This window comes from Cyclopterus lumpus, chromosome 15 (genome assembly GCF_009769545.1).
Source record: "Cyclopterus lumpus isolate fCycLum1 chromosome 15, fCycLum1.pri, whole genome shotgun sequence".
In the NCBI taxonomy this organism is placed as follows: Eukaryota; Metazoa; Chordata; class Actinopteri; order Perciformes; family Cyclopteridae; genus Cyclopterus; species Cyclopterus lumpus.
The window spans coordinates 13,996,006-14,005,454 of NC_046980.1; the positions used below are offsets into that span (position 1 = coordinate 13,996,006).

The 9,449-nt window shown below is 40.7% G+C and overlaps 2 protein-coding genes across 6 annotated transcripts; both read left to right on the forward strand.

Moving 5' to 3' along the window:
• The first annotated feature begins 1,408 nt into the window (after window positions 1-1,408).
• LOC117744303 (peroxiredoxin-like 2A) lies at window positions 1,409-2,851 on the forward strand. Its single transcript, XM_034552499.1, has 5 exons — window positions 1,409-1,553; window positions 1,980-2,071; window positions 2,181-2,321; window positions 2,414-2,578; window positions 2,665-2,851. The coding sequence occupies exons 1-5, from the start codon at window positions 1,409-1,411 to the stop codon at window positions 2,764-2,766; spliced, it is 645 nt and encodes a 214-aa protein (XP_034408390.1). The 3' UTR covers window positions 2,767-2,851.
• A 503-nt stretch (window positions 2,852-3,354) lies between these two features.
• LOC117743729 (peroxiredoxin-like 2A) lies at window positions 3,355-8,918 on the forward strand. 5 transcript variants are annotated; one of them, XM_034551508.1, is made up of 7 exons: window positions 3,368-3,418; window positions 5,453-5,691; window positions 6,600-6,785; window positions 7,259-7,350; window positions 7,470-7,610; window positions 8,115-8,279; window positions 8,364-8,918. In XM_034551508.1, exons 2-7 carry the CDS (start codon window positions 5,502-5,504, stop codon window positions 8,457-8,459), a joined length of 870 nt encoding a protein of 289 aa, XP_034407399.1. In that variant the 5' UTR covers window positions 3,368-3,418; window positions 5,453-5,501; the 3' UTR covers window positions 8,460-8,918. The 5 variants fall into 5 exon arrangements, with proteins under 5 accessions (XP_034407402.1, XP_034407399.1, XP_034407400.1 ...); XM_034551509.1 differs by lacking the exon at window positions 3,368-3,418 and adding an exon at window positions 3,425-4,989; XM_034551510.1 differs by lacking the exon at window positions 3,368-3,418 and adding an exon at window positions 5,000-5,364.
• Window positions 8,919-9,449: the final 531 nt, after the last annotated feature.

The following is a 9,449-nucleotide window of genomic DNA, read 5'->3' on the forward strand; positions in this document are numbered from 1 at the left end:
GAAGCTGCCACCAATGAGTGAAATATTACCCAGTAGCCCTCTAGCAATGCTCTTTTATCACCCACATTATGCAGGAGCGAGAAAAAGTGTTCACTTCACAAAAGTGTAATTAAAAAGCAATACAACTCCAACACAGGTTCATAGAGGTAATGTATGTTCAAACCCCTCACGTTCAAACCCCTCACACACACCCTACACTCACCTTGAACCTTTTTAAAAAAAAACAATGCAGGACCCAGCGTGAGGATTTGATGCTGAACTTTGTCATGTTGAATATTTTTGGGTTGGATGACTGGATAAGATAACATCTTTCACCTCAGGTATTACAATTTCCTAACAATCTATTGAATCGATTAATTGAGAAAACTATTGTCAGATTAAGCTGTAATAAAATAGCTTGTATCTCTGAATTTAGTCACTGAGCAGACTTGTGTCTGCAATGTCACTAACCTCCTGCAAGGGTCGGACTTGCTCTGAACACTTAGGGCTCAGGACCTCTGCAGCTACTTTGGGATTGACCTGAAAGAGATGGAGATAATAAAAAGACACATTTATACTCTCCACTGACACGTGTGTGTGTGTGGTGTGTGTGTATATATATATATATATATATATATATATATATATATATATATCAGCAGTTAGAATAAGAAATTCACGAGATTTAACTAAAAAGATCAGGAGACCGAAGGAATGTGTATAATACATTGTTCTTAAATACTGAATTGCAGATGCTGGTTAGTTATTATATTATTAGATGGTAACAGCTTGGACATAATCAATGAAATATAACTGATTAAATAAATATAAAAAAAGGCTGTTACAATGCTCTTTGGAGTAAGCTCCACTCTGCACTATGCTGAGTCTGGTACTGAGGATTGAGCTCAACATAAGCCTTGTTCCACAGCAATCTTTGAGGAATTCCTATCACGTTGTTCACATAAGCAAGGCTTTCGCTGCGATTAGACTGATCGGAGTTGAGACGGCTTAAGGGGCTGGCTGCAAACATCAGATTCCTCCACATTAGCAGCGAGGCACAGGCTGGTGAGTATCATCTTTTTACACTTTTGGTTACAATATTTACCTTTTTTTTCATGATATTGGTATATTTCTTTTGTTAATGTGTGTAATTCATGCATGTTGTTAATCCAATCAAATGCTGAATGAGTGTCAAGCGGTCACATGGACCAATGCATTCCTGCTTTCTGAACAAAGAGAAGTATGTTGATCATCTAGTACATCAATTAAAAAACACACCCGTTAAGCTGTGTACAGATATAAATAGCCATGCTAAAGCTGACTGTTGAGGTAAAACATTTAAATCCTGTACAAATCTCATGAACCAGAAGCATATTTGAAAGTGAATCTTTTGACATGTACAGGTGGCCTGCGGAGCGAGTTTAGGGTCATGGTGACCGTGACCGTGGTCCTAAAGGCGGTGAGCCTGTTTGTTGTAGAGTTCATCAGCTCCGTCACAGACTGGTTCCAGTCCGAACCAGCATGGGCCAACCTAGAAGTGCTGGAGGAAACAGAACTGAAGACCACCGGAGGCGGTGAGTCTGAAAACAGAAAAGAGCTGAATCTATCATCTTGAAGACATGCTGCACTTTTGCACTGCAGTTACAGATTTTTATTATGACATTCTCTCTGTGTTGCTATTCTTCTATCGCAGCTCAACAAGGAAACTCTGTCTGGGAAAGTTCATTTGTAGTAACAAAATGTTTACATTTTTTCTCTGAACTTCTCAGAATTAGGATTGATTGACACAAACCGCTGTTGTCTTTACAAATATACGATTTAGACCAAGGTGAATGCCATGTCAAAATCCAACTTTAGAGATTACAGTATGACAGCACACAAATCAATCCACAAATTTGAAGTTGGCTCAAACATCATTCATTAGGGAGAAGTTATGGATTTCTTCAGTTATTGCTAATGAAGAAGAGTCAGTAATAATATTGCGACTTTGTCTCTTTCAGTCCATGAGCGACACAGGGCCAAAACTCTGTGGGACAAGACCGGAGCTGTCGTCATTGTTGTACGACGACCTGGATGATTATTGTGCAGAGAGGTACTAAATCACATGACTATACGTGTATCAGTAATAAGAACTCTGGAGACACCAAACTGGTTAACTTTGCTATTTGATCATTTAATTCCCTCTGTCCGTTTCTCTCCAGGAGGCTGCTGAGGTGTCCTCTCTGAAGTCCCAGCTACAGGACCTTGAAGTCCCTCTGTGTGCCGTGGTAAAAGAAAACCTTGGCAAGGAGCTGGACTGCTTCAAGAAGTACTTCTCTGGGAAGGTCTATGTGGATCAGAAGGTCCGCCTTTACACATGGCTTTAAGATATTAAGTGAAACATGTAGGGTTACACAATTTAAGACAATAAACTGCCTTTATGTTCATCTCATAGAGAAATTTCTACGGCCCTAAAGAGAGGTGGATGTTTCTCTCTGTGTTTCTGCGTATTGGCGTGTGGAGGAACCTTTGGCGGGCCTACAGGAGGGGCTTCAGGGGAAACCTACGAGGCAAAGGACTTGTCCTGGGTGGAGTCTTTGTCATTGGGCCTGGAGATCAGGTAGGCAGTACATTATAAATAATAAATAATACATATTTTCTAAAAAGTGTATCTGGATGTGGTAAAATTGTGTTTTCTTCCCCCAGGGTATTCTACTGGAGCACCGCGAGAAGGAGTTTGGGGATAAAGTAAATATGCTGGCAGTACTCAGAACAGCCCGTACAATACAAGACCACATGGCCAGATAGACCTCAAATATATGAATGATGGGCCTGTTAGTGAGGCATTACATAATAATGGTTGCAGCATGCCTCTATTTGTATGTATGTATTACTTAAGCCTGACCCAGAAGTGTTCTCTACACCACAGCATAGCCTATCAAAACCATTTCTGCTCTCATTCCCCTTTTGATTATATGTTATGCAGTGTCACAACTGTGTGGTTCAAATGTGTCACTTTAACAGTTTGAACTGACACACTGTCTGCTGTTCTGGTCCTGGTTGCGTGATGGTCCTTTGTGTGTTTTAATGAAGAATTGTTTCTAAACTCTGCTGAGAGAACAGGTCGGATGCTAGCACACAGATCCACCACTTAACAAGGCAGTCTTGGCATGACATGAGGGAGATACAACTGTTGAAGTGATGAAACGCATTTTGTGTTTGCCATGTAATAAACCACTAAACCAATCATGCTCACAGAACGATTATCTGGGTATTTAGCTGTCCGTATATCTAGTTTGACCTTGTTTTGCTCCTGAAACATTCATGCCAAATCTTCGTGGCCATCTATCTTTACTCGATTAGTTTGCCTGCTCCCCAGGATAGTTTAGTGCACATGCGCCGACATCTGTTTACAAAGCGTCCGCTCAGAGAGGCGCTGCTTGTCGCGTCATTGGTTTCGGTGAGTGTGTCTCTGTTACACAACTATTCCGTTCACTTTATATCAAGCGAGAGCTTCTGAACAGGTGCACTCGCTTTAGCAGCCTCGTGCCAGCTCCAGGCCCGGACTCAAGGAGCCAAAGGCGGACTCGTTTAGCCGAGCCCACAGCGGGTTTATCGGCCGTTGATCCAAGTCGCTGTCGTCACCAGCTTTCCCGTGACAGTGACCACAGTCACTGCGTAGGACACTGAAAGTCTGTCTCGATTATGTCCCCCTCGCGGAATAACTTCTTAAATAACATATTCTCGTCCTGTTTCGGCTACAACTATAAGTGTCGTCTGTGGAGCCACTAGGTTCTGTCATTGATTACACGTGAAGCTTATCTGACGGTTAAAAGGACGGTTACTGGTTCAGCTGTGTGAGAGTCCTCATCTTAACATGTAGGGTTAGGGGTTAGGGGTTAGGTCAGAGGTGAAATACATAGTGGCATCCTTTACGAGTTAAACTCATCATTAATAAGTTATCATATCATAAATGAAGCCAGAACAATAATACAAATAACAGTAATGCACATTAATGACAGGTACAAATCAATTTAGGTTTGTTAGTCAATACGTATTAAGCTTGCTTATTAAACATTTAAATGTTTAACTATTGTATATACTGTTGTAGGGTAGTTACATCTATGACACATCGTCATATTCAAGTTAGGTAATCATGAATAAAAAAATCTGAGTCAAGGTAACTATTATCTTTAGCTGTCAAATAAATGTGGTGAAGTAAAACACACAATTTCTTCCTCTGAAATGTAGTGGTGGAGAAGAAGTATAACGTAGCTTAAAATGGAAATACTCAAGTAAAGTATACACAATTTAAAAAGTACTTAAAGTCAGCTGTGGAAGAAATATTTAGCTAATTTATTATAAATTATACTATCAATACCACCATCAAAAGTTTAAAAGTTTAAACTATTTGTGAAGTAAAAGGCAATGTTGTCATCAGCAAATATTTCCATTGTGTATCAGAGGCAGTGCATTATTATTTTATTGGATTATTATTACTAATGGATTAAGATGTAGGCAGCATGTGAATGGGTATATGTTTGAGTGCGAGGTAATTATATTTCAGAAGCCGATCATGTTATGCATGAATCTTCTTCTGAGTAACGTGGTAGTGGAGAAGAACAATCTAAAGGAACAACTCAAGTAAAGTACCTAAAAAGGTACAGCAGTACAGTTCCTTTTAAACACTAGAACGTGATCCTTCATCTTCAGGCATCTCCTTATATATGTTATGCAACTCTTTTTTTATTAGATTTTTATAATTGTGTAGAAAGTATTGGCCAACACTTCGACATGTTTGTAACTGGTAGTGCCAGTGCTGACAGCGATTCTCACCGCTCACCCTTCAGACACATTGCAGGCGTGGCCGTCTGTCTCTATTGGCTGCTGGTTATCATTTCTTTCAGCCCTTTGTACTCCCTGTTCTCAAGTGTCAGAACACAAATATATTTCGGTGATTTACTGTTCGAAACTGGATGAGCTTAATCCCAGGAGAATAATAATTTCTTTGCATTTTGGACATGGAAACAAGTTAGTATACGAAATTCTTACTTTTCAATTTGTTTACTCTTCTCTGATATCTGCAAGAGTGTACATTTTTAATTCTCAGTGCATGAATTTCTCTGTGTATAATATTAATTGAATTCTTGGTGTGCGTTGTTGTGTTAACCACACGCGAGAGCTTTGGGTGCATACAGTATAGGAGTTTGGTTTGCAAATGCAGAACTGTCATAGTAAGAATCACACCTTTTCTATTTCATGCTTTTATTGTTCTTTCATTTTGAAATTGCACACTCTTCAGGGTAGTAAATTACTAGCGTCAGCATAGATACAACTTGGGTAACTGGTTAAACTGTGGGTATACGGTTTTATCGATGCAGTCTAATCATGAAGAAAGATCCCAAGGTAATTTTCTCTCTTAAGTCTGTCAAATCAAATGCAGCATGGCACAAGTGGTTTAACTTTTTAAAAAAGGGTTGTTTCTTTCTTTCAGAAAAATCTTGAGGGTTTTTGTAGTAAGAGAGTCTTTTTCCACGGTCCCGATGCTCGCTCTGACCAGGTGTTCGACAGCTCTGAGGTGGAGCCTCTCCCTGCGCTGCTCTGCCCTCTCTCTGGGGAGCACAGCCATGAGCAGCCAGCCCTCCACCGCAGCCAGAACCCAGTTTCTAAGAACCCAGACTGCTCTGCTTCACCAGAGTAGAGCCACAGCCAGTCCTGACAAGCCTGCTTCAGGCAAGGACATATTTGACTGCCTACACAGCCAGCTGTTCCCGACCAAAACACAAACGTTGAGCTAGTTGTAGACAGCTTTAACAGCCGTGACCTGTGCACAGTGTTTCTCTGCTGTCCACCTACTTTGAGCTCAAGTGACTCTAAAGCTTCATGACAATGAAGAGTGTTATGAAAGCAGACAAAATAAAGTAATCGTTCTATATTATCATGATTTTTGTAAAATAATTTGATAAGAGCAATGAATAACCTTTGTGAACTTCATGGTTTCATCCATTGTTCATAGATGAATTGCTTCACTAATAATAATAATAAAAAAGCAGTACATAATACCGCAGCTGAAATGATAAGTCAGTATTTGCTGCAAAATGAATATCTTCAAAAACAATCAAGAAAATATTCTACAGATTAATTGTTAATGAAAAAACTGTTAGTTGCAGCCCTACGATTACACTGTAAAATTTCAAATTAAATACAACAGAAAGCCCAATAAACACAAAGTTAGCAGTCCCAGAGTGACTCATTATAAAAACAACCAGCTGCAGTAAATATAGCAAATATAGCATCTACAAACTGGCTATCTGTCATGTTGAGCAGAATCCCATCTCCTTTCGTAAGTATGTGAGCTATTTAAGGTCACGGATGAGCTTCAGATGAGAGTGAAGTGATAAGAGGGTACCCTCAAACACAAGACAACATCTGCAAGCATGGTCTTGTTGGTCTCTCAGCCTTGGAGGTCTGAGGTCTCCTTGTGTAAGAACTGAGAATGAAAGAAAGTGCAACTATCACCATGTCTACAGGCAATGTTAACACAACCTGCAAAAACTGTAAATCGAAGAATGTTTATCTTTTATTCTGAGCATGTGTGAAATATATGACACACATACTGTATATGCCTGTTTGCGCTGCAGTGTTGTCCACCGTGTCCGGGCTGGAGGGGGCGCTGTTCGGGTTGGGGATGTGGTCGTTGGGTCTGGGTGCTGTTGGTGCTGCACTTGCCGGGGTCTTCCTGGCCAACACTGATCTGTGTCTTCCTAAAGCTGTTCAGGCGACCCTGGAGAACCTGGAAGAGGCCGACCTGCGCTCCACCAGAGATGGTAGGTGGGCTTTCTGATTGGCTGTGTAATGATGTTACCCACCAATAAGCCTGGTAGTCTCAACAACAGCTGTTGTTAAACCCATATGAGGAGAATTAACAATACATCGGCACAGAATCAGCCATTTCCGGTTGTCTCGACTGTTGCATGTTTGAATGCATTGTACATGCACTGAATGAGATGTTGTGTGGGATTTAAGGCAAAGCTGCTTTCTCAAATCTGCTGGTATTACAGATTAGATCACTGCACGGGTCTTTGTCATAAGCTGAAGGTAGAGGAGTTACAGTTAGATGTTTCATGTAACCATGAACATTTAACTTTTTCTCAGTTTGAAAGCAGCATCTGTTATCTTCCACATACTAGATTGATTTAATTTATGCGGCAGTAAAACCCATGACATTCCTGTGCTTTCTTTTTTATCAGAGACATGTCGGCCTTGTTTTAGAAACCATTCCTTCTTGTTTTGTCTGCAGATGAGAATGTCATTAAAGCAAAGAGCCTGTGGGACAAGAACGGGGCTGTGGTCATGGCCGTACGGCGGCCTGGGTGATTTTTGTGCAGAGAGGTGATACCAAATGTTTCTGAATGACAGAGGAGAGGGTGTTACACATGACTCAGAATTTAAATGCGTACAATGTATGAAAGTAATATTTACCCTGATGGTATCTCCCTCTCCCTCTGTAGGAGGCCTCTGAGCTGTCCTCTCTAAAGGCCCAGCTGGAAGAGCTTGGGGTCCCTCTGGTTGCTGTGGTGAAGGAGGACATCGGCACAGAGATCCAGGACTTCAGACCGCACTTCGCTGGGGACATCTACATCGATGAAAAGGTTAGCGGTGGTAGATAACAGGAGGTCTTCTAGAGCCACTGTTACTCTTCTTCCTTTGTCTGTCTAAACTACAATTAAAACCGTCTTACTTCTTTTTTTAAGTACCTTTTAAGGACTGGCACCCCTGCAGCCCATGCTGACAATGACAACCTGTTTTGTTGTCTTTGACGACAGAAGCAGCCAGAAAAACAGAAATTATTCCCATTCTGTGTCACAAGCGATGAAACAATTGATTAACTATCATTAGGTTGTTGGTTGAATGAGCAATTATCATATGTTTTAATGATCCTACTATGGGAATAGGCTATTGATCATTAGCTGGAAAATGAAAATGAGTGACATAGCTTTACAACTAGGTTTTAAGTTGTCTTTCAGCGTTACTGTTCTCATCTGTCAAGGGGCAACTGGAGAGTTGACAAAAGAGGTGATAAAGTAATGGTGTCTGTTAAAGCAATAGTTTAATAAATCCACGAGGCTGACTGAAACTTAACTGTGTGATTGTAGAAAATCTTCTACGGCCCGCTGAAAAGAAAGATGGGGGGTCTGGGGTTCATTCGCCTCGGGGTGTGGCAGAACTTCCTGCGGGCCTGGAGGTCAGGTTACCAGGGCAACATGAATGGCGAGGGCTTCGTCCTGGGCGGAGTGTTTGTCTTCGGAGCAGGAGACCAGGTGAGCGGAGTGGGACTCCTCAAGGACATTTGGCTCAATAGAGTTTTATAAAACTGTATTTTAACTTTTATGTTGTCTTTGCAGGGGATTCTCTTGGAACACCGCGAGAAGGAGTTTGGCAATAAAGTGCAGGTTGCTGATGTTTTAGAGGCTGTTAAGAAGATTGTGCCAGCAAAATAAGTTTCTTTTTATGTCATGCAATGTATTTAGATCAAAACATAACTTTAGTCTTAACTTGAAATGCTGAGATGCATTCAAAGTCTCTCCATCACTTAAATAATATGACATTGATGTATGCACTGTCTAATATCGCAACATACCTCTGTCTTTTGCACATTAATTTACTGTTGGTTCAGGACAGAGCCAATATTATTTCAGGATTTTTTCAGGCACCTGAATGGGCCTCCAACATGGCGCAGCAGTGTGTGTGCGGTCTGTGTGTGTGATAATGACAACTTGAATCCAAACTCAGCATTGAGAGGAGCAGGTTTGATGCTCAAACACATACAGGTTCAGCCACTGTCACCATGTTGAGGAGTGTCAGCGCCGCCTGAATGACGCATGTGTGTGTTTGTGTGTAAGAGAGATTCTGTGTGTACCTGTACATAAGTAATAAATAAAGAAGACCTCATCACCATATCGTCATTGTGCTCCTGTGTGTTGGATTTGGTTTTAAGATTTCATCTGCATGTGTATGTTTCTACCAACTCTTATGGATGTTTTTGTATTTCTAGCACCTGTTTTTTTCAGACAAACCAATGAGGAATGATTCTGATTGGCTGGCTGAATTAATGTTTCGTATCTGGCATGTATAACCAGACACATGACTATGCTGTGCTGGTATGTAAGTTCTCAGCATCCACACCCTCCATTACGAACATGGAACTTACAACGTATCTGGTATTATGTATTGCATGCATTTATATCAGAGGAAGTTCTTACAGATGGTAAAAATCTGCACTTTGAATTATTTGGATGGCGAGAGATTTTTGTAATGTAATTACATACACTCCCTAATTACCTTTCATTGTTTAGTCTAATTAATCGATGCCTGTGAGCTTTCCAGCTGCACTTAATATACAGTAAAAATGCCATCTTGAATTCTTTTCCTAAATAAATCTGACCATTATTTAACCCATGAATGTATCATAGCAACAGGAACAGAATATC